We start from the raw sequence: 24,815 nt of genomic DNA, 5'->3' as shown, positions 1-24,815 counted from the left end.
GTTCCAACACACTCAAATTCTTCTTTCCCCAATATTGAAGACCCAATCTATTCAACCTTACCCACACTGAAACTGATCTAACTATATGAGATGTGTCCATATCATTAGACCATGGTCTAAGAACCACTGTTTTTTTTTTTTTTTTATCAAAATGGATGACTCCAGTTTCAAGAATGACATCCCTAGTTACTTCATCTCTAAAGATGACCAAAGTAAATCCAGAATGCATCCTCTCAATTATTTCTACACCAAAATTATCCCAAATTCTCTTAATGAACCCTTCAAAAACCCTAAACGGAGGATTCGCCCCCAAAACTATATAAACAATTGAAGACCTCCAGTACGAAGCCTCTATTTTAACTTTCTCTAAATCCAATATGGCAACCACCTGGTCACCAATTTTCAAAGCTTCGATAAAATTTGACTGGGAAGAAGGAGTTCTCACCTGATTCACATTAAATTTACTCCACACAACCTTTACCGAAGCTTGATAATTCGTCTTCTCCATTTCATCAGCCCAACTAGCAGACCTAGGGGTCAATTTCACACCGCTGGGACCATCCTCTGCCTCCTTCAAATCAGTCTCCAGTTCGTCGCAAAGGTCCAAGAAGACCTTCATATGAGCAGAGGCATCTTTTTCTTGGATTAAAGGCAGCTCAATCTTCTCTTTCACAACACTCGCAGCAACTGAAACAAGCTTCAATGCAACCTTCTTCCTCTTCGCTATGGGAGCAAGGAGAGAGCATCACACGCTCGAATAAACAAATATTTAATATTGAAAATATTAAATGATTAATCGACAGTACTAATAAATTTTTTGTTCATTTAATTTTTTTTAGAATAAAATAAAATAAGATTTTTTTCATTTTTATATTTTAAAATATTTTTTTTTTTGCCTTTTTATCGAAATTCACATAAGAATCTACGTAGAAACTAACGGAACAACTTAAATTATAACTGAAATTCATATATTAACCTACATAAAAACTAGCAGAATAACCCATATAGTAAAAATATATAAAAACAAAAGGTTAAAGAATAGTATATGGGCTGATTTCTCAATAAAATAAAGGGAAATTTACAAAAATACCGAAATTTGGGTTAATTTTTACAAAAATACTGTCGCAAGGAAATCTTTTCAAAAATACTATATTTTTATAAAACAACAATGGAACACAAAACAGAATAACTGAAAACAATAGTGGAACAACACTGAAAACTTAACACAGTACACAGTATTTAAAAAAAAAAAAATTTACTCCACAATGTAAAAGTAAAAAAGTTGGAAATTTCAAGTATGTAGTGTAATTATCAAAAGGGTTTGGGTTAGCTTAGACCCGAGTTATTTTCGCAGCGTTGTTCGGGTCGGGTACCGTGGTTAAGGGACTGGTTTCGTTGCTAGATGTTTGGTTTCTGGAAAAGCTCAATTCGAAGTCTCTGCAACCATAGATCGACCAACCCTTTTGCAGCTCCCAAAGGTACAGCTCTCTTTCTCTTTCCTTCTTTTACACCAGACCATATTGTAAAGGTCTGTTGAAATTTTGAATTCATTAAACCCTAGATTAGGTCTCTTCAATTTCCTTTCCTTTTCAAATTGTTATATTTTATTCATTTTCTCTCCTCCTTTTACTTGCACATTGCATATTTTCATTTACAATTTCAGTTATTATTGTACATTTATTACGAGAACACCATCAGTATTTGAATTATGATGTATGTGAACAAATTTAGTTTTTTTCTACTTTGTCACAATTTTACTAGGGTTCAATGTGTTGTGCAATATTTGTTTGTGTCAAAATTACAAGCAATGAACATAATGAATTTTACTTTTGCTATTGGTATAGCAAAAGAGGATGGAGAATATGCTGTATGCTGAGGAGCTTGTGAGGGAGTTCCTAGTTTTTAGAGGATTTACCAACACTTTGCAAGCTTATGATTCTGAACTATCGACTGATATCGGTAAAGGGTTTCAAGTGGATAGGATTCTGGATTTAATATTTTCAGTTTATGTTCCTACTTTTCAAGCCGAGAAATTGGTTGGTCTGTTAAGTTTTTTCAAGAACTGTCTCTCTTCATCTACTGATAGAGTGTATATTGATACTCTGAGTAAGTTGGAGGTCTCTATTTTACGCTATTACATTGTTTACGCTGTACAATCGGGAAGGAAGGATAAAGTTGTGGAGTTTTATGGCATGAATGGAAATGACTTGCTCCAAAGGGGGCAGGATTGGACTCCCTGGTTTGGTGGGTTTTTTTGTCTCTTTGTTGTTTTTTTTATGATGCATTGTAATGTTTTATTCTCTGTTTCATTTATATGATTGGTCGAATGTGATGCAGCTATTCCATATATAAAGAATCCAAGCTTGGATCCTGAGTTTCGCACCTATTTCTCTAGAGAGTGGTTTGAAGCCTTGCATCTTTCTGTGAGGAACTTCTTTAGTGTGATCTTCAATGGTACTCATATCCTTTCAGAAAAGTTTTTCGCAGGAACTTTCCTTATGAAGGAAAATGTTTTATATTATTAGTGATTTAAGCACTGTTCACCACACAATTAAATTTTTGACGCATGAAAACATAGTCTATTCTAGTCAGATGAACATTTGATATGTTTCTTGGTGGAAATCAACCTTTAAAAATGAGTACGGTACATGTATTTTTTGCTCTAATATTGTTTTCATTGAAGTTACTACTAGACTCATTATATTATAATTTACTATTGATAATAGTCAATATTAAAAAATATTTGTTCCCATTTATGACAGTTTAGTACTAAATGAGATTTGAAAAATGTTTCCTTGACTAAGCCACACATCCCTGCCTTATTGAAAATCAGTTCAGAGAAGAATACTGTTAACCGTCTAAAGAAAGACATCAAGCAACTTAATCTTAAGTTGTCAGAACTTCAGGCTTTATTAGAGGAAAAGGAGGCTCAGCTAAGCCATCGAAGGAGGTGTATATATATTCTGTTTTTTAGTTTTTGTGTTTTCCCTTACAGACTATAATATGTATTATATGTATGATGTAATGATCTTGTGTTTGCCTTCTGGAGTTCAGTAATGTTTCGCCGTTTACTGATGCAAACTCCGATGTAGCCAAAAGCTCATCAAGTTTTGTGCATGAGGAAAATGTTCTTTTGTCGAAAGACACTTTAGAAGCCTATTTTCCCGCCACTCCACAAATTGATGAAGCAGACTTACATCAAGAGGTGGTTGCTGCTGCACCAGTAGGAAATCAACACGAGGTTTCCCCTTCAAAATCTGGCTACAACCTAAGCTCTTCATCAAATTTTCATGCAAGGGATAGTGGGACTAGTGATAGCAATCCATTGTTAGATGGTTCCCATGTTGGTATATTACCTTTCTTCATTAATTTCATTCACTTGTGTGTTGAGAATGTTGTTGTAGCTATTTTCAACTACACAGCTAAAAGTTATCCACAGTTGCACTGAGTGCTGACTATTTGTTTTGTTAATAATGTACTTTAAATGCAGTAGGATAGTTTGAGAAGCCAATAGGCTGTTAACCTTTTATGTTTCTTCGATGAGTAATAATTGAGTCTTGTTGTGGCAGAAAAGGGTGGGGATAGCCATGGAGAAGAATTACCAGAAGTGAAAGTTGATTTTCAGGTAAAATGGCTTATAAAGGCATTTGCATCTACACAAGTTTATCTCGTACTTTCCGTCCTTTGCATTTGCAGATTATTTTTAGATTGAAATATTATTTACTTTGCTAGTTTTTCTGTGTTTACTTAACTTTTTGGAGATAATGATATGTAGGAGACATTTTTGGGTCACACTAGTCCTATTAGTCGCTGCCGCTTTTCTGCTTCTGGGAACAACATAGCCAGTGCTTCTACGGATGGGACAGTCAGGTACATTTTGTAAAGTTCTAATCGTGAGAGAAAAAAAAATGATGGCATTATTAACTAAGATCACCGTGAAAAAAATAAATATTAGCTAAGTTCACCAATATCTATTGTTTTCTAGTCTTTATCATGTACGAAAATCTTAAATCTAAAGGGTTTTTTTACAAGTATGTACAGTATGTTGAATATAATTCAAACAATAAATTAGAAAACTCAATCTACTAAAAATACCATTAAAATTTAAATACCCATATCAGTAATAAAATGATATAAAAGCTCACAATGCTTTAATGGGTATTCAAACATTATTGATGAGCTATTTTTTGTAAAGTTTGAACATTATTCTTAGAATTATAATCAATATTCTGTATAGGCATGTAAAATATTTGTAGATGGTTCAATTGATGGTTCTGGATTGAACTCATGCAACTGTCCCACACTTTTGACTTTTGACTAGGTTATTACTTATTATTATAGAGGTCTAGAGAAGGCGTAACTTGTCATTCTATTTTAACTCCTCTGAATTTATTTTCTTAGTAAATACATTTTTAATGATTGCTGTCCCATGTCAAACATAGGATTTGGACTTATGACTCATCTACCCCAGCATCAAGAAATGCAACAATTTATTGCGGAGCAGAGATTATGTCACTTGACTGGGAATGTAAATCTGACCGATTGGTATGTAAAATTGGAATTTTTAACTAAAGTCTATCTATGTTTAAACAGCAGAAAGATGATGTAACTATTTTAAATTGAAAATACCTTTATTAAGTGTTGTGGTTCTTCTTGACAAAAGCTTCTCATAGGCACTGCTGATGGAGGCATTAAAGCATGGAATGTTGATGCAAAGAGAGTTGTTTGTGACCTCAAGACAACTGAAGCATTTCCAAGGTCCTCTCCGAAATCAAACTTATGTATCTAACTATTACCAATGCTTCTAATATGTCGGCTCTGCTTACTCCCACTCTGTTGTCTGTTGCAGTGTCTTGGATATAAAGTGTAGTCCTGTAGAACCAATTTTTGTTTCTGCAGCAGCATCAAGAGGGTATGTATTTTCTTTAAGTACAACACTTTAATAAATGACATTATATTGAACTAGATATTTATTTGGGTTAGTAGTTTTGATGACATTTTTTTCATCCTAAAATTGGAAAGGTTGAAATCTAATTGTTTTATATTTTGTATTCAAGTGGTGTGATGAAATAAGGGACATTGTCTTTTTGTAGATACGGTTCAAGCTATGTAGATAATTTGGGTTTTGCTTCGTTAACTGTATGGAACATGAAGACATGGAAGGCTATGGTATGTGTTGGATTGACCGAGACCCTTGTAATAAATAACGAATACATTTAACTTTCATTTTTGTAATGCATGCCTTATAATCATTGGTTGTCATGAAGACAGTTCTTCCTCTTGGTAAAGATCCACCTGCCATTACATCCCTAAGTTTCAATCACAACGGGAAGATTTTAGCAGCTGCAGCAACTGACGGAATGATTCACATGTTTGGTATCCTTATTGCTTTTGTTTTGTATCTTTATATAAATCGTAAAACTTTTTTTTTTCTAATTAGTATTTTAATGTCCGGGACATTCTGAATAGGCACTTTAGTGAGTTGTAACTTGTAGTTATGTGTTTGAGGTTGTTTGCTTTATTCTGGATAGTTACATAAACCTTAACTAAAGAAAGACATGTCTGCGGGTCTTCAAATTACTGGGTGGCCTGCACATGATTCTGCCATAAGCTCTATTCTCTTTGGACCCGATGAAACCAGCATTTTCAGTTTGGGAGCGGAAGGAAAGGTAAGTATCATCGTAACTGTGTTGAAAAATAATGATGTCGGTGAATCCAAATATGTAGTTAAAATTTTCCTTTTTTTAAAAAAAAAAGTTTTAACCTTGTAGTTTTGGCTTTTTCATGCCAGATTTTAGAATGGAGCTTGCACAATCAAGGTCAAGTCCTTTGGTCAAAAAATTGTAGCAGGTCCTCCATTTCTTGGCACAACATAACCCTATCGACTACCTTGCTTATTTTACAAGATTTGCTTAGTAAATTTTGTGTGCTTTCCTTGTGTAGGTTCTGTGATCCTGAGATCTCAAAACAGTGTAGACATGAAATGGCATTAGATGCTAATGGGAGAAGACTATTGACAACATCTGGTTTAGTAAGAGCGCCCATTTATCAGGTCAATCTCTTTACCCTTGTGGTTCCTTTTTAATACTGTTACTGTTATTAGTATTATTGTTGTTGTTTATGTTCTATAAAATTGAATCAGGTTCGAGATTACACAAATGGGTTAAGAACTCTTGCCCACACTTCTGCTATAACCACAGTAGATTGGCACCCGACCTTGCCCATTTTCTTGACTGGATCAGCCGATAACTCTGTACGGGTAACATCTATTCTTTGAGGCTAGTCAATTTCATACATCGATCTTTATATCGAAGAGGTAAGATGTGGTAGATTTGAGGTTGTGGTGCAGCACAAATTTTAGCTTTTGGCATGCATGTGTTTTGGGTTTTATTGTATTTGATCTAATATAATAGTATTATATGATATGAAACGGTTTGGGGTGGGTGGGTTGATTGGTTTTTGTAAACCACTAGAGTGGGACTTTATTTGAAATTAACAATATATGAAAAAGTTTCTTGTAAATAAACATAACAAATGCATCTGACCCTTGGTTAAGGACTGTTAATTTGGAGGGATAAAATTTTGAAGGAAAGAAAGAAATTTTCTTTTATGTTGTTTGGTAACCAAGGAGAGAAAATTTTCTTACATGAAAATGACTATTTTGTTTATATAATTTTAATTCTAATAATTATTAGTGAATGGTGAGGATAATTATTATTTTTTTTTATTAAATTAGTATGTTTAATTAATAGAAAATAGAATAAACACATATATACATACAATAGTATGAATACATTCATATTTAAATTATGTATTTATGTTTAAATTTAACAAGAATAATGAAATCTAAAAAAAAAATATAAAATAATCAATAATTATTACCAAATATAAATTATAAAAAAAATTGAAAAAAAAATTGTAATAGTATATAAAAATATATGAGAAAATGGTAATAAGTTTTTTTTCCACATATTTTATAATTAATTAAAATAATAAATACAAAATTGTAAAATGTCCTATATTTGTATTTGTCTTTCATTCTCTCCATTTTTGGGTGGATAAATTATGGTAGACTTCATCCCAAATTTTTATTTACATTTTTGTGTTCCATCCTTTTTTCTCATATCAAACACTCATTTTTACCCTTCTCTTTACTTTTCTTTCTACTTTTTCTATGTTAACTTTTCTTTCCTCCCATTTTTTCATCTTACCAAACATAGGGTACTAAAAATAATGAATTTTGATGGTGACAAACAAAATAAAGATCATGGTGTGGTAAATTTGGAAGGAATGATTCTTCTAGGACATTATAAAATTTTATAGTTTTGTTAAGTGAAAAATGAATTTGATCTGAAGTAATATTTATGAAATCTCATGGTCGCCAGAATTCCATGAGCAAAGACACTGAGCAAAATGCAAGGAAGAACATTCTGTATTAAGCATAATAGGCCATAAGAACATTTTTAATGGAGTGCAATAAAGATAGTGCATATGTGTATATGTATTGTTTAGTTTATTTTTATAAATTCAACTTTAATGGTGGTGTATACGTGGGTAAAATTTGATAGATGCTAAAAGTTTTGTTAAATTTGGCTTAAAATATAACATAGGCTAAATTTACACTATAATAATGTTGATCCCAAATATTTCGGTTGAGGGCTCGAGGCCCAAGAAGGGAACAGCCCAATCCAACTGCATAAAAAATGAGGGACTCGACTCACTTGAGGTTTCGCTGATCATGACGAAGGCATGAAACTATTTTTGTTGATGCCATCAATTCTTTGAACGAGAAATTTTCACAACCAAATTAGTTAGGGCAGATGGAAAGTGTGGAACCCAAAATTCAAATAACCATTAAGTTGGTTACATTGAGCTAGCTAAAGAGCTCTACTATAAAGAGCATGAAAGTGTAACGAAAGGGGTTGGATTCTCTCTCTAAATTCAAATTTTAGTTTTCCTGTGTTTTCTCTCTCTAAGCTAGAATCTCTTCTAATTTAGATATCGAAGAGTTTTTGTCGAAAAACCCCAAGGCTCCAGTAATCCAAACAAAGGATCACCAAAGAAAAAAGTATAGGAAGAGCTTGGAGAAGATTCGGAGGGATCCATGGTGGATTAGAGAATATTTACTTTCTAAATTTAGCAAGTATTCTTCCATCAAATTTTTACCACGAACAAATAAATATCACAATTTTTATTTACTTTTGTCACTCAATGTAACTGATAAATTTTTACATTTTATTTATATGTTTAATAGTTTATAGATACTTTCAATAAAATTTAATATTTTTATTGACTTTTTCGTAATTTTTAAACCCAATGCATTGAAGCTCAATTGTAAAGTTTGAACCAAATATAACATTAGTTTATTTTCGAGTCTTCTACTCTCATAAACATGAACATAAATTCATAATAACATTAGTTTATTTTGCACCATTCATTGGAGATTGTCTTCTACTCTCATAAACATGAACATAAATTCATAATATTATATTGTAACTTGGCTAAAAATATTATTTTTTTGGTCATTATCTATAAAATACTCTCAATTTTCATAAATTATTACTTTAATTAAAATTTTAGTTTTCACACTTAATTTGAGAAAAATTCAAAACTGATTATTTATTTTCATATTCAATAAATATTTTTACAGCCCAGATCTTCATCAATAAGACAAGTCTCTCTAAATACTAAAAATCGTTAAAAAAAAAAAAAAACCCAGATCTTTATAGTATAGGGCACGGTTTAAAATCGTCGCCTATACCCTGTTATAGGCGACAGTTTTAAACCGTCGGGAATGTAAAAAAAAATACAGATTTTTCTGTTAATTGCAGAAAAATCTATATTTTCGCCCATTTTTTTTCCTCCATTAGCTTAAATTAAAATAAAACAACTAATTAATTTTGTTACAATAACAACTAACTATAAAACACATTAAATTTATACAATAACAAAATAAATATACATAATAAATAAAAAAGTATATAAATAAATAAATGTATTTATACCGAGCTCGGAGAGAAAGAAAGAGATGGACGGGAGGTGGTGGTCGTCCGACGTATGAGACGAAGATGAGAGGGACACCGACGGGAGGTGGTGGTGGTCCGACGTATGCGACGAAGAGTAGAGGGAGACCGACGGGAGGAGGGGTGGGTGGAGATCGATGGACGAGAGAGACAAGAAAAAAGGGAGATCGAAGGAGGGAGGAAGACGGCGAGAGAGGAGGGCAATGGTGCGGAGGCGTGGGTGGGATTTTTGAGAGTTAAGATTTTCGTTTTAGGGTGTGGGAAATGGAGAAGAAATATGTGAGAAGATATAGGTGGGCATGTGGGAAATAGAAAAAAAAAATAGGTGGGCACGTGAGAAATGTGGCAAGAAGTAGGTGATGATTTTTAATAGACCCTTATAGGTGACGGTTTAAAACCGTCGCCTATAAGAGTCCATTAAAAAATCGCATTTTATTAAAAAAAACGTCGCCTATTTTGTTTACTACGATTTTAAACCATCGGGAATACTAAATTTTTGCCGACGGTTTTAAATAGTTACTTAATTTTTAAGTGACGGTCCCCGAAAAAAATCGTTTTTAGGACCGTCGCGAATTCTGATATTTGTAGTAGTGCTTACAGCGATTGTAACTGAATTAATTGACTCCTTCCATTCAGTTTTCTCACTCTTGATCATTTTTTGTTATAAAGTGTGATCAAGACCTGAACCTACATGAGTGCTTGGACCTTGGAATGAGTAGCTTATAACTTTAATAGTTTAATTGATTTGCTAATTTAATTAATTAAATTAAGAACTAATTAATTAATCAAACTAAATAAACTATATTTATTGCGGTATTTTCGATGACTACTCATCGGGAGTGTGCCTCACAACTTCTTTTTCATATACCATCAAAAATCCATGTGGTGCTAAGAGAATTTATGATGGACAATAGTTTTAGTTTATGTTTTCTTTTCCAAGTTTCACCTAAATTACTAATGCAATTTTAAAATTAATTACTATTTAAAAACTAACAAACATAAATCAATATAAACAATCAATATCAGCATCAAAATAAAGAATTAGAAAGAATACTTATTTTTAAATATAGGGTTCCATTAAATTCACGAACTAAAGGTGAAATAGAAAGTGAAAGAAAAAAGATGAAACTAGTATAATAATTCATCTTCAATATTCAATTTCCAAGTTTCGTGTTTTTCACTCCAAGAAGGTGTTCTCCACATTTAGAATTGTTTTAATATGAATCTTTAAGTGAAAGTAATGAATATTTAATAAGCTTTAAAAAATCACTTATATAGGTTTAATTCGTTTTACTACGCTGACATGTAACGTTTGTTATCTAACCTATTTGTCTTGATTTAACCCTTTACAGTAAAATTTCTATAACTTTTTTTGTACGAACTCCAAATGATTCAAAATGATTTAAAAAACTTAAAAAGTAATCTGCAACTTCTATTTGTGCTTTGTACATTTTGATCACAATACGTAAGTGTGAGAATTTACATAGTCACGATGTGTGTAAAGGAATGGAACAAGAGCTCGATTTATTGTTTCATGAAAACAAATTGTAATACAAAAGCAAATATATAACATTACTATTTATTAGGTTATTTCTAGTGGAAGAAATAAAAATTGTACTATATTTAGAAAAATGAATAACTTTAATATATTTGCATCAATTTTTAATATTGTACTCTAATACAAAATTGTGAAAGGAATATTTGCGGTAAAACTTCTTTAACATTTGTAATTGTTACACATATAACATTAATCAAAAAAATAGCGGCAAAAGTACTTTATTTTACAATTTTGTTGCAGTCGTACTCTTTTTTGGCTGTTAAGTGCCAATTAAACTCGTTAAGTGTCAACTCATAAACACATGGCGACATATTTTCTTAGTTTATTTAATATGTGGTCCAATAATATGTCGCCACACGTTTCTAAGTTGACACTTAACAGCCAAAAAAATGTACAATTGCAACAAAATCGTAAGATAAGGTACTTTTGCCGTCATTTTTTTATTAGTATCATATGTGTAACAATTATAAATGTTAAGACGATCTCGCCGTATATATCCTATTGTGAAACTATATACGAAATTTAATATTTAATTAAATTTTTCTTTTTTAAAAAAAAAATAAGCGTATTCATTCATTAAACACCACAAAATTAGACCTCTCGATCATTACAAAGCAAGTTCTCCAGAACAGAGGAGGTCGGAATATAGTCGTACATTCGGTGGGTAAAAGTCCACTTAGCCACATTATGGGCCATAAAGTTACAAGATCTGCTAACATTCATAAAATTACAACTAATAAAAGATGGAGAATACTTAATACAAAATGAAACATACTTCTCAAGCGTCCAATGAGACTCCTTCCCATTGAGAGCATTGATAGACCTATTATTTAATGCTAGACCTAAATATAATTATAAAATAATAAAAATAATAAATTTATTATGATACAAATTTTGCATCATAATGTATTGTGATTATGTGGCAAATTTAGCACACTATCCAAGCATATTTTTTACAAAGTGGTTATATTTTAGCAATGCATCACCAATTTGTATCTTCTTGACTCCATGGCTTGAAGAATACTACTCTATTTCTTCTGCCTTCAACTTTGTTTCTTTAGTTACCTTCTACTTTTACATAAACAAATTTATTTCAAGATAGCATACATATATATTATTAAAAAAAAACAAATATTATATTTCTTTCTTGTGCTTAATTTTATTGCCCCAAATCCTTTCACAAATCAGAACCTTTTCCAGCAAATGGAGGACAAATACAAGTAATATCCTAAAGTCTACCCTTACTAGGAACCTCAGACAAAGCAAAAACTTGATGAGGAGTTCTATAAAGCTCCTCCTAAGGCTCTGGATGAGAAACACTAGCTTCGACGCCAGATCCCGATATTAATGAGATTTCCAGAACCGAGCATTAGTTAGGTCTCTTTTGTGATTCCAAGTTTAGTGACCCAGTAATCAACTTGATAAGCAACCGATGATGACCCCGTTGAACCATATGAGCTAAATTTCTCAACTGCATTTTCAACTCCAAGATACTCGTATACATCCTTGTCGAACACTGGATTTAAACTTCTCAGCTCATCAAGACTCAACTCCTTCAGCTGGCAGTTCTTTGAGACACACAGTGCAACTGCCCTTCCAACTATGTCATGAGAAGTTCGGAACGGAACTCCCTGCAGAAATCAGATGAGAATCCAATAAACATCTATCCAACTAACTAGATTTTTCCCGAATATAAAACATCACTTGAAAATTAACAATCGCTTTCTCCATCAAGACATATATGTAAAGTACAAAAAGATTCAGATTCTAACGTCAGAAATTATTTAACTCCGTTAATGCTTGTCTTTCTTGATAACATTTTAAGATCTTGGGAATATATATTCCTATCTTAATCTTCACATCATATAATTCTTTCCAATATATTTACATCCAAGGAATAAAAAAATATGATTTCATAAGTAGCCAAAAAGACACTTCATACAGGTAAGGTAAGTTCCTTCAGCAATAAGGAAAGGTGGGCTGTTAAATGATATGGCGAGATTTATGCAACCCCAAAGAGGTGCATCAATCTGTCGCTGTGACTTGAGATCAGTTTCTCCAGTAGCGTGAAGTTTTAATGAATTTGGAACTGCTAATGATGATGGCATTCTAAAAGCTAATCAAATTTTAGCTACGCCGGTTGGGGAGCAAAGGTTAGTGATCTTACCTTCTTCACAAGATAATCAGCCAAGGTTGTAGCATCAAGATGACCTGCTGGTAAGGCCTTTTTTATTCTTTCCTCATTGAAAGTAATGTTCTGCGCAAACTCTGCTGACACTTCAAGCATCCCCAAAATTGTCTTGACACTGTCAAATGAAGGTTCCTTATCCTCCTGTCACGAAACAAAAGACAAAAAAAATATTGTTAGTCAAGCACAAATGTTGTGAAGAGAATGCAGGTTACTACACATGTTTCCTATACACCTGTATAAACTATGCAAATGGAAGCGAAACAGAATTTTGTGTGTGTAGTTGTATGAACATATGGAGAAGCAAGGAAGCAAGTGCAAAGCTCAAACCCAAGATATAATTGGCGCCAGGTTCAATAGCATAAATGAGATACACTTTTCGGCCTTCTCTTGAAAAGAAAGGACATATGCCAGGAATAAATGAAATACACTTTTTGGCCTTCTCTTGCAAATAGAGGACATATGCCATACTTGCTTAGAACCGATTGTTATTTTTGTAATCCCTTAAACAATCATAGTAAATTGTCTCGTAATATTATCATTCTCAAAAGTGAAAACCATCACCAAATAAGTTAAGTGTTGACATTATTACTTGTAAATCACGATTGTAAGCGAGAGGAAGTCCTTTGCACAGTGTGAGAAGAGTAACCAGGTCTCCCACTACTCTAGCAGACTTTCCACGAACCAGTTCCATGGGATCTGGGTTTTTCTTCTGAGGCATGATACTACTTCCAGTTGAAACAGCATCACTTGGAGTAATAAATCCAAATTCTTCTGACGCCCACAATACCCATTCTTCCCCAAGTCGGGACAAATGAATGGCTATGATGGAATTAGCAGAAAGAAACTCCAAGATGAAATCTCTGTCTGACACTGCATCAATACTGTCAATAAATGAAGTTAACGAGCTATCCAGGGAAGCCATAAGTCACAAGTGACACAAAAAGCTAGGTTCTAAATTAGGAATGCTGTATGGATGATCTTTTACATCAAAAGTTATCAACAAAACCAACAAAATCTCAGATAACTTCTTCGCTCTTCATAAAGAGCTTTTCACTAAGTTTAATCAAACCAAAAAAAAAAACAGAGAATAACACCTCAGACCACAAAAAGAGAGAAAGAAATGAGACCCAATAAGAGGACCATGTATTATGTGAAGCTTAGCCTGGACAACCTTGATTAATAAGTGAGATAGACAACACAGCAGACGGTTATGAAGAACTATTTATTAACCATCAACAATACAATATTACAATGTAACCCAAAGGCAGCAATTATAAAAACTTCTCAGAGGCATAAATGTACTATACACACAATTAGAATCTCAAACAGCTAATGGGTTACCTGTTACTCAATGGACCAGTGAATCCTAATTCATCAGCAGTCATGAACCGATCAATAGGAAGGCCGGTACCAGCCAATGCACAAGCACCTAAAGGGCAGAAATTCAGCCTAGCTCTACAATCTAGTAAACGACCAGCATCACGTTCAAGCTACAAGTCAAACAACAGAATTGCCCAGAATTAATACTAAATCATGGCTCATTCTATTTAACAAAAAGAGCTATCATAAAAGTATCTGGATGAGCTGAACTCTAAAACATAAACTCATTGTTATGAAATCCACAGAACCACATGCTTTCCTATCAGTCTACTCTTCTGCTACACATTAATTTAATAAAGAAAAAAATTCAAACCTGCTCAACAAATGCTAAAAGAAGATGCTGCAGAAGAACAGGCTGTGCCCTTTGCAAATGGGTATAACCAGGTACAATAAGACCCTCATTCTTGATTGCCAATTTCAGCAATGCAACCTGAAGATATTTAACCCGCTGAACAATCAAATCTATAGCATCACGGCACCATAGACGGAAGTCAGTTAGCACTTGATCGTTTCGGCTCCGAGCTGTGTGAAGCTTCTTTCCAGGTTCTCCAATCATATCAATAAGCGCTGCTTCAATATTCATATGCACATCTTCCCTATCAGTTCTCCATTCGAATTTACCATCCTCAATGAGCTTCTCTATCTTATTAAGACCTTCAATAATGATATCCCTATCACTGTTACTGATCAATCCCTACATTATAGATAGTGATAAAAAGATTAAACATTTCATAGAACTTGATCAATCCGACATTTTCTCAGCATTCAAACACCAAAACTAAGTGCGAAAACAGAGAAAAAGAAAAAGCAAAACCTGTTTAGCGAGCATAGAAGCGTGAGCTCTACTCCCCATGATATCATGCTTATACAAGAGCTTGTCAAATGAAATGGACTCAGTGAACCTCTCAACAGCGTCAGTAACGCTCTCCTCGAATCGACCTCCCCAGAGCTTGTTCTCCTTGGGCTCAGGCGTGGCTAGGGTTTGTGAAGCGGAAGCGATGACATCTCTCCTGGACATTGTTGGTTTAGGATGAGCGAAAGAGAGAGTGGGAGCAGAGAGGTTGGTGGTGATGGAGGAGGAGGAGGAGAGAGTGGGAAGTGAGGGACGTGAGTAGGGTGAGGCAGTTAAGGAATAATAGGCAATAATGGAGTCCATGCTCGATTATCGACAATGGCGGCCAAACCCTCTCTCTTGTCTCTCTGTCTCACTCACTAAGTTATAACTGATACACTGTATATGGCGCGTGAGGGATCACCTTTTGAGTTTTTGTGTATTCTTTTCGGGCTCACTATTTTATTTGTCCACGTACTTGAAAAAGAGAACTACTAAAAGAGAAAGAGTAATTCTACTAATATTGTTAATTAGTTTAATCTAATAATTTTATTGTGGACATTATGCCACATCGAATAAATGGTAGAGAAGTGAGTCATATATAAGAACATGGGCTACTCCATTCATTACCAATTAATTTTGAGATGGAACCCCATAATTCTCAACATGGTATCAAAGTCATATCCCTTGTGGGCAAGTAATTATATCTACGGTTTAAGGGCTACTCCACTCATTTACCTTTTACTAAAAGGTACTAGTATCTAGCACTCTGTGTAATAAAGTATCGAGTCACATATAACTAAAGAAAATAATTTTTAAAAAATATTGCTAATTAATCGTGAGGTGTCACCTATAAAGAGTATTAGACACCACTAATATTCAATAACAATGCTCGACTTGAAGAGGTTCCTTTAAAAAAAATGGTAATCTAACTTACTTTAATGCTATGTGCAAGTTGGATTTTGGAAATAATGAAAAAAAGTAAAGAAAATGATTTTAAAAAAATAATTTTTCACGAAAATTTATGTTGAATTGAGTGTATTGTTCTTCCCATATATGATTTACAATTTTTTTTATTTTTCCTTCTATTTCTTTACATTTTCTTTCACACTAAAATGGAACTTTCAAATATAGTAAGATAATAAGTGGTGGAAAGTTAAAGAAAAATGCTACAAAGTATTGTTGGTGCCTAGCTAGTATCTTTTTTTTTTTTTTGTTATATTATTATTTGTGCAATTAAATATTTAATCTCATTAATTTAATATAATATTTTTTATAAAATATCGCTAATTAATTATAAGGTGTTACCTTTAGAAGGTTTTAGACACCATTAGCATCCAATAACAATACTCAAAGTTAAAATATAATTCATTTAACAAAAAATATACATTAATAGTGTGTTTAAAAGTAATGCGAATTTGGCACCACTATCTCCAATGAATTGTGTAATTTTGGGGCTAAATTTGGCTAAAAAATTAGTCAATATTCCATTTAGTCCAAATATTACAATTTTACCCCAATGCATTATAGGTAAATTAATTTTATTGTTGATAAATATGTGCAAAAAAGTCAACAAATACATTAAATTTGATTGAAAGTGTATAAAAATCTAACAAAATATATAAATAAAATGTAAAAGTCATTAAAAATACTATTGAGTGACAAAAGAGTAAATAAAAAAATAACATTTTATTATGGTGTAAAATTTGGCTTATGCTATATTTTGTGTCAAATTTGGCACAACTTTAAGCATGTACCAAATTTAGACTACATTATACACCACCATTGGAGATTTTTTTTTTAATGGAAATTCTTGCATTGAAATTAACCATTAAATTCTACTACCAAACAAGGTAGCAAGTCAGTTGGAACATCCTCTAAACTGAAACGACGACCAGTATATAATATAAAAGCTCTAGCAAGTTATGAGTCACCATATTAGCTAATCGTTTAACAAAGACAATAGAAATATTTTGCAAAACAGAAAGTAAACTTTTACAATTGTTAATCACTCGTCCAAACGTCAAAATCATTTGAACGAAACTTCGTAAAGCTTACACAACGGTCAAACAATTGGTTTTTATAATCACATGCTATCATTGACGCTCTTTGATCTAGCTTAAAGCCTCACGAAATACATATGCTAAAAAATGCATATACATCATTTTTATAGTACTCTATTAGAGATGATCTAACAAATTTTGTGCCGAATTTGACACAATAGTAAACTATGATGCAAAATTTACATCATAATGAATATACTATTTTTTATTTATATTTATATCATTTGTATTATTTTATTAGTATATTTAAGTATACATTAAATTATAAAGTATTTATATTCTTTTTTATTATCTTACATATTAAAATAATAATAAAATTAATAAAAATATTAATTAGATGTTAATTTTTACATTAAGTTTTGTAATTATATATTGAAACACAATCTTAAAATTTAATGTAAATTTATCGAAAAGTTATTTTTTGTGTCAAACATTTGGGTGTCACATTTACACCTAAAAACCAACCTACCCGACTCAAAACCCAAAAAAACGAGTTTCAAGAATAGGGGGTTGGATTCCGGTGTAACCCAAATCGGCACCAGACTGGGTTCGGGTTTAAGAATTTTGAAAATTCAAAATCCAACTCGATTACCATTATATATCTATTCTATATAAAGTATGTCTATATAACTGAATTCTTGCGTTTATGAGAAATTCATGGATAACTTTTTTTTAAAATAATTTTCTATTCATAAATAATATATTTTTTTTATTAAGATGTATTTTAATATTAATTTTTAAATAAATTAATATTACTTTTAAATTTTAATCGAATTTATGAGAAATTTATGGGTAACTTTTTTTTAAAATAATTTTCTATTCAAAAATAATAATTTTTTTTTATGAAGATGTATTTTAATATTAATTTTTAAATACATTAATATTACTTTTAAATTTTAATCGTATAAACTTAACCGGAAACACAATCTCTGAAAATTCTCAATAAAATAACTAACCACAAAAGGATGAGCAACCAATCGTGATTATTTAGGATAATCATTTATAATTTCTTTTTCTAAATCTCAAACCCTCAAACCCTATATTGCTATTGAATTATTGCCTCATCTTCTATGCCGTGATTCATGGCCTCTCTGCTGCGATTCCTCACTTTTTGTTTATTTGGGTGTAATATTCAGTGTTCTATTAGCGAGTTATCCTTTGTTGCTCAAGTAATTATTTATTTGAGTAAGTCTTCTATTCCCTTGCTATATTGCTTTACTTTTAAACAGTTTTGGGATATGCGAAATATAATGTCATCCGTTAGAGAGTTTGTTGGGCACACCAAAAGTAACAAGATATCCTTTTCAATTTATAATCCTTGAATTTTTGATGATGCTCATTTTGAAAGGCTAGGTGTAATTGTAATGTCGGAGTAGCTAGATTTTTCCCAGAAGATAAAACTCACATCAGCACCGCCATTGCTGGCACCCATTCTAACGAATACTATTCTTCTAAGCTCATATCTAACACACAATCCTATGGGAACAATATAAAATTGGGTTGAACCAAGATGAGATAAACATTTTTAAGTGTATTACCTTTTAATATAATAAAAAATATCTAGCATAAAATTTAATATACGTGCCTCGCACGTAACTTTTTACTAGTATATATATATATATATATATATATATATATTACCCCAATGGTATGAATTTTGTTTTATTTGTACTTTAGACTATGTAATATGTATAAATTTTATTTTTTAGACTTTGGAGTTTGGCATAACAACTTTTCTTAGAAAATTTAATAACTTTATAAGTGAAAAAGATGAATTAAAATAAATGATATTTTATGTAAAGTGCTTTTTTTAAAAAAATTAAATTAAATTATTATGTTCACTAATGTTAGTAAAAACAATAACAATAATGTTATTATATTAAAAACATAATGATGTATAAAGTTTTGATAATTGGTCCAAAAAAACAAAATGAAACCTTATATATTATTAAATAAGAGATATTACTATTTTAAATTTAAAAGTTAATAGAAATGATTGTATATGATGTTTTAAAAAATAAATTGGAAGAATATAGTGAATTCTAAGGATATACTTAAAGGAAATTTAAAGGAAACATTTATGAAGAATTTTTCAACTTTCTATTGGAGATCAGAATGTTAAAATATTTGTATTTCACACTTTTTTATTTTCTTTGGATCCACGTATAACTTCATTGTCCATTTCTTAGTTGATAACTTCTCCACAGTAATTTGTTATACATATGACAGCACCAAAAATTTATGAATAATATATTAAGAGTGGTGTGAATGTTCACCACAAATGAAAATTCATATGAAACTGTAAAAATTTAATATTTTCATATACTCCTTTAGAGGTCTAAATATTTCCCAAACATGATCTTTCATATTAATTTTCTATTTGAATTTAATATATTTAAGGTGATTTATTGCATACTCTTATCTTATAAAATAAGATTGTAAAATTATACAAACAAAAATGAGTGTTATATATTAAGGTGATTTATTATTTACTCTTATAAAATAAGATTGTAAAATTATATAAAACTAAAATGAGTTTTCTATCAAAGAATGAGAACAACAATTATTGGATGAAAGTTTAAGAGCACTCACAATAGTTTCTCTATTCTATTCTTTAAAATAACTCGCTAAAATCTTACTTTCTTTATTTTACCTCACACTTTTACATTACACATTACACCATACATCACCTTCTTTATATTTTTATCAAAATCATTAAAATTATATATTTTTAATACATTAATAATATATAAATTAATAAAAAAATATTATATTATACATTATATATACAGTAATTATAAAAAGTTAGTAAACTTAAATAAAGTAGTAATAAAATAAATAAAAAAAATTAGCTCATTCTCTCTCTCTATAGCTACATGTAGAGATGCATTTTATTGGAGTTTGTGCAAATTTATTATAGCTAAACTATATAAAGATGTTGTTGGAAGAGTTAAAATAAGTTTTGAGCTAAAAATTTTAACTTTTAGCTATTATAAAGACACTGATGGGAGTGGTCATAAATAAAATTATAATTGCTATTAGGAGATATATATCTAATATATAGAATATGACATAATTATATCCTACTATTCGAATGGCTTGTGAAATAATTAGATAGTTATTAATATAGGAAGTCAACAAGCCAACCGTCAAATTCAGCAAGATAGTTAAACCATCTCTTCAGCATTGTTATGGAGATCAGATATGATTAAATTAAATTGGGAATTCAACAATCCATTATCAATAAAAGAATAACCTTCGGTAGAAATTAAATTTAAAAGAAAATATAATAACACTGGCATAAAGAAGCTCAAACACTTTATATTGTGGAATCAAATGATTTTAAAACATAATATCAAAGGTTATGAGCTGGGTCGTCCACTCAAATGCATACATAATTCTCTAGCATTATTTAACACGGGAGTCATGAAATATGGAGGAATTTGAGTATGCAATTGTGCTAGCTAACTTGGCTTATCACAACCAATTTAGTTAATAGGAAACGATACACAACATAAGGTATCTCATGTGAGGTAATACCTTGAAGTGTTGATTCTTAGATGATCGGAAGCTAGTAGCTGCTGAACGGCATTTGCCAATTTTTTGTCTTTTGATGCCACCACCATTGCTGAAAAGAATTACACAAGAATAGGATGAACATCTTTAAACATGGCCTAAGCAACTGCAACGTTTGTTCAACAAATCTTTAGGCAATCTATTAATCCTCAAGATGATAAGCTTAATCAATAAATCTTAATGCCCCACCTCACCTGTTGGTAATGTATTCATAAGTTCCAAAGAGAAAGAAGGTCCTAACAATGCAATGAAAGGTTGACCTTGATTATTCAGTGCGTAGGGAATAATTTGAGACATCATCATTAGTGTATTGAGCTCTAAGCCCTTGTGAGGGATATGAACGGCAAGCCTGGATCGACATAATCAGCAATTCCGGCTAGAAAAGACAAGCTGAACTGCACTAACCATAGACAGATTCCGGTATCTGCCCCTATATTATGCAAGATGTTGTAATATGAAAAACACACTATGAGTACTTTTGCAGTGACTGAAACAGCACTACCTTAAGTAAACTAAATTTTAATTTTATCTTAGCTTGAATTGAGGGCTTGCTATAAACTTATTCAAAAATTTGAAGCAGAAATTAATTGAAATCATTAGTATTAGGGAAGTAAGAAACCTGTACAGGCACAACATGGAGGCAATAGTCAGCACCAAGCAAAGCAACTTTAGCATCAGTCGTTGCAATTAGATTTTCCAGAAGCTTATGTTTTGGGAAGTATTTACTAAGAAAGAAGAGCATAGAAAAAGATTTAACACACATTACATATAAATGGATATGCATTGATAGTATAGCATAACATTACTGAGACATAAGATTTGGCGTGTACCAATTATCAGAAGATATCGAATAAGAGGATATACAATACAAAGCTTTTGAGGAATAAAAGATAGAGTTAGAGTCAAAGTTTGCAAAAGTCGATAATTTAGTGCATGTTTGGCATCATAACTAAAAAACAGTTTTTTGTTTTTAAAAACAGAAAATTGTTTTTAAAAACAATTTGGCTTGTTTGGCCTTATTTTTTAAAAACAGCTTTCAGAAAACAAAGTTACAAAAAACAAGAATTTTGAAAACAACAAAATGTTGTTTTCTGTTCTAAAAACCAATTTACCTTTGGTTAATATTGTTTTTAAAAATCACTAACCAAACATGACTTGTGTTTTAAAAACTTCAAAAACTATTTTTTGTTCTCATTTCTAAAAACAATTTTTTAAAACAAAAAACAGAAAACAATACCAAACATGCTTAGCTTCTAAAATGTTAGCCCAGTCCTGTCAACTATAAAACTTAGCAAAATTAAGCCAATGCAATTTTGTGCCAAGTCTTGTCGACCACTTTCTGCTTTTTAAACCTTTTCTTCTAATCACATTGAGAACATTTTCACAAAGGAATTTTCAATTCCAAGATTAACAAAAGTATGTTTTTATTATAGCCAAAAAAAAAAATCATAAGTTTGCCTAACATCTAATATTTGTGTTTTCAAAAGGACTTCATTAGACTGGTTTTATTTCCTTAACAAAAGCCAAATTCAAATGTGTTAAATAAAATTGAAATTTAACTTACATTAGAAAGTCAAAAGGGGCAAAATATCTTATGTTGTTACCTGTGAGGTATCTTATGTTGATTCCTCTACAAATCAGCCATTCCAGTTGCAGACAAGTCCAGCAGTTGTAAACGAAACTCCCTCCCAAGTTGCAGACTCCGATGCTCAATAGGACCAATCGAAAATCTAATCGACAACAATCCAATTTTAGATCAAGAATCAGACCAATTGATTGTTCAATCGTATCGACTTCAAACTAATCCTGTTTCACCTAGAACGGTGAAGCTCTAAGCATGGAGACCATTATGATGCTCAATAGGACCAATCAACAACAGATCGATTTTGAATCAAGAATCGAACCAATCAACTGATCAATCGTATCGACTACTTCAAACTCATTGTGTTTTGAACGGTGAAACTCAGAGCGTTGACTCTAAAGTCTCGAAGATTTGCGGGTATCAAACCCCAGATCGTCATCATCATCATCATCATCGGCATTAGCAAACTGCGAAACCAACCCTCAGTCGCAAAGAAGCGGCGATTGAAAGTTTCAGTCGAATTCTTTTAAGCTTACACCCTCAATCGTGGAAAAGCTCTTTCACCAGCTCTCAATCGGGGATTGAAAATTTCAATAGAAACCTTTTAAGCCTCCTTCTCTCTCAATAGAGGCCATTGAAATATTCTTAACAATTTTTAGGATATTTTAATTTTAAGTTATTTCTAGATGCTAAAATTTCAATAAAAAAAAATTTACAAGGTATATTGTATTTTAGCATTTTATTACTTTTATACTGTCATACGGTAGAAATTACAAAAATATTGTACATTTATACCATCTTTTATATTGCCATACTATCACTGGTCACTTTGCATACATTTTTCTATTTTTTTTTAATTAATTTAAAGAAAATTGTTGATGTGATGCTCATGGTCAAATCAGGGTAGCTCACATTTTAAAAAAAAAAGTGACAAATAAAAAAAATTATATATTATATTTGTTTTATAATTACACTTATCTCACATTTCATCATTTCAATTTTTTTCATCATCTTAAGCTATTCATATCCCTCACATGTTCATCTGCTTCTTCATGTTCTTCTTTATTTTATTTTTTTTGTTTACAAATCCATACAATTGTGCTTGAACTTTAGCCCTCAAGATGTGTTTGAAGAGAGAGAGAGAGAGCGAGAGAGAGACCAGTAGACAAAGAGCCTATCCTTGAGAATATCTTCAAGAAGAACAATACAGATGAAGAAGAAGAACAGTAGACAACTCAAGCTTTCTAAGTAAAAAAAATCTCTTTTTTTCTTTATTTATTTTTTCTAGAACAACATAAACTTTAATGAATTTTTGTTGTTTTTACTAATTATGTTTTTTTTTTCCTTTTTTGGGGTTATAGTTAGCTCTGGTTTTTGTAAGTAGTTTGTATCTTTTGATGGCTCTGATGGTTTATTTTGTTATTGTTTTATTATTGTTTCAATGTTGTTTTACTGTTGTTTTCTTTTATTTTTTTATCTCATTTTTTTTAAATATTATTGTACTGCTCTATTTTTACTAGCAATAGGGAACAATAAAATTTGCATGTAAGTTATTTCTTCAGTATCATATACTTCAATATATGGCCAATTTTCTTTTGTTGTTCCACTGTTTTTTTTAGCTATTCTCATTCTTTTCATTCTTGATGTCTCCTCCTGTATGCTCTCTTGTTGTGCTCCAACTTCCCACATTTACTGCATTTGTTATGTTGTTGTTTTTTTTCCCAACCAGCTTCCATCCTCTTTTTTTTTGGTCTTCTAGGTTTCACCACTTTAATGGAAGGTAAGTCTTTTACTGTCCATAATTTTTTCATTCTGGTTACCTCATATAAATATTTAGTAGTTGGTTTAACATGTGCAATTTAAAACCAATATTTGTTAAACATACGAAACAATAGTGGAACAGCCCAAAAACAACATTAGAAAAATCATGACAGCCCTAATATTAATGGTTTTAATGTTTCTGCTTCATCTCACCGGAATTTAATGGTTGTTTTTCGGTTGTTCTGGTGTTATTGTGGTGGTTCTGTGTGTGGGTGTAGAAGATGGACCCTCGTTTTATATTTTCGGTGTTTACAGTATAAAAGAAAAAAAAAAAGTTCCAAAACAGTATAAAAGTTATTTTTACCGTGTGGCAGTATTTTTGTAAGAATTGAGTCAAAATCCAGTATTTTTGTAAGTTTCCCAAAATTTTAAGCCTCCTTCACAATCGAGGCCATTGAAATATGTTTTAATAATTTTTAAGATTTTTTAATTTTAAGGTATTTTTAGATGCTAAGAATATATAGAACAGATATATGGAAATTAAAAATGCATGAATGTCAAGATTTCGAGGTAGACGGTCTTTTTCAGCTATATACTCAATAATTCAGACACATTTTATATTGAACAGATATATGAAAATTAAAAATGCAAAGAATATATTGTAAGATGATAAAAAAATAGAAATTTTAGAGTAAAAAAAGTTGTTGAAATTTTATGTACTTTCATGCAAAAATGTTTAGAAAAAAGTAATATTTTTCAAAAAAAAAAAAGAAAAAGAAAAAAGAAAGCCCAGCCCAACCCGAAGCCCGACCAACTCGGACCCGACCCACCTAGACCCGAAACTTAAAT

General features: G+C 31.4%; 2 protein-coding genes and 1 long non-coding RNA gene across 5 annotated transcripts; 1 reads left to right on the top strand and 2 right to left on the bottom strand.

The window, feature by feature from the left end:
• Positions 1-1,328: 1,328 nt before the first annotated feature.
• Positions 1,329-6,565, top strand: LOC115717161 (uncharacterized). The gene is made up of 16 exons (XM_030646112.2): positions 1,329-1,478; positions 1,845-2,244; positions 2,338-2,460; positions 2,809-2,950; positions 3,055-3,347; positions 3,570-3,625; positions 3,776-3,870; positions 4,443-4,545; positions 4,664-4,758; positions 4,850-4,912; positions 5,094-5,169; positions 5,268-5,376; positions 5,557-5,669; positions 5,792-5,850; positions 5,944-6,052; positions 6,143-6,565. The coding sequence occupies exons 2-16, from the start codon at positions 1,854-1,856 to the stop codon at positions 6,275-6,277; spliced, it is 1,962 nt and encodes a 653-aa protein (XP_030501972.2). The 5' UTR covers positions 1,329-1,478; positions 1,845-1,853; the 3' UTR covers positions 6,278-6,565.
• A 5,136-nt stretch (positions 6,566-11,701) lies between these two features.
• On the bottom strand, positions 11,702-15,493 carry LOC115716273 (argininosuccinate lyase, chloroplastic). Its single transcript, XM_030645034.2, has 6 exons — positions 14,967-15,493; positions 14,466-14,846; positions 14,114-14,262; positions 13,362-13,653; positions 12,749-12,913; positions 11,702-12,212 (listed from the first exon to the last, which is right to left on the bottom strand). Exons 1-6 carry the CDS (start codon positions 15,306-15,308, stop codon positions 11,955-11,957), a joined length of 1,587 nt encoding a protein of 528 aa, XP_030500894.2. The 5' UTR covers positions 15,309-15,493; the 3' UTR covers positions 11,702-11,954.
• Positions 15,494-20,348: 4,855 nt separating this feature from the next.
• LOC115716275 (uncharacterized) lies at positions 20,349-22,947 on the bottom strand. Of its 3 annotated transcripts, none has more exons than XR_004011561.2 (4): positions 22,228-22,947; positions 21,243-21,348; positions 20,818-21,053; positions 20,349-20,675 (listed from the first exon to the last, which is right to left on the bottom strand). It is a non-coding gene; the product is annotated as an uncharacterized LOC115716275 (long non-coding RNA). The 3 variants fall into 3 exon arrangements; XR_004011562.2 differs by having other exon boundaries at positions 20,349-20,729; positions 20,813-21,053; positions 22,228-22,861; XR_004011560.2 differs by having other exon boundaries at positions 20,349-20,729; positions 22,228-22,859.
• Positions 22,948-24,815: the final 1,868 nt, after the last annotated feature.

The sequence above is a fragment of the Cannabis sativa genome, chromosome 5, assembly GCF_029168945.1.
Source record: "Cannabis sativa cultivar Pink pepper isolate KNU-18-1 chromosome 5, ASM2916894v1, whole genome shotgun sequence".
In the NCBI taxonomy this organism is placed as follows: Eukaryota; Viridiplantae; Streptophyta; class Magnoliopsida; order Rosales; family Cannabaceae; genus Cannabis; species Cannabis sativa.
The sequence above is the reverse complement of the archived record's forward strand: the minus strand, read 5'-3'. Positions and strand labels throughout refer to the sequence as shown.

What these genes read in the sequence shown, in the direction of transcription:
- LOC115716273 (XM_030645034.2), bottom strand. Translation starts at nt 15,308, where the DNA reads ATGGACTCCATTATTGCCTATTATTCCTTAACTGCCTCACCCTACTCA. An exon ending in TTTTAGCATTTGTTGAGCAG is followed by an intron (nt 14,263 to 14,465) that starts GTTTGAATTTTT and finishes TTTGACTTGTAG; the next exon opens with CTTGAACGTGATGCTGGTCG. An exon ending in CTGATTATCTTGTGAAGAAG is followed by an intron (nt 12,213 to 12,748) that starts GTAAGATCACTA and finishes TGATTTCTGCAG; the next exon opens with GGAGTTCCGTTCCGAACTTC.
- LOC115717161 (XM_030646112.2), top strand. Translation starts at nt 1,854, where the DNA reads ATGGAGAATATGCTGTATGCTGAGGAGCTTGTGAGGGAGTTCCTAGTT. An exon ending in TCTACGGATGGGACAGTCAG is followed by an intron (nt 3,871 to 4,442) that starts GTACATTTTGTA and finishes TGTCAAACATAG; the next exon opens with GATTTGGACTTATGACTCAT. An exon ending in AATGTAAATCTGACCGATTG is followed by an intron (nt 4,546 to 4,663) that starts GTATGTAAAATT and finishes TCTTGACAAAAG; the next exon opens with CTTCTCATAGGCACTGCTGA.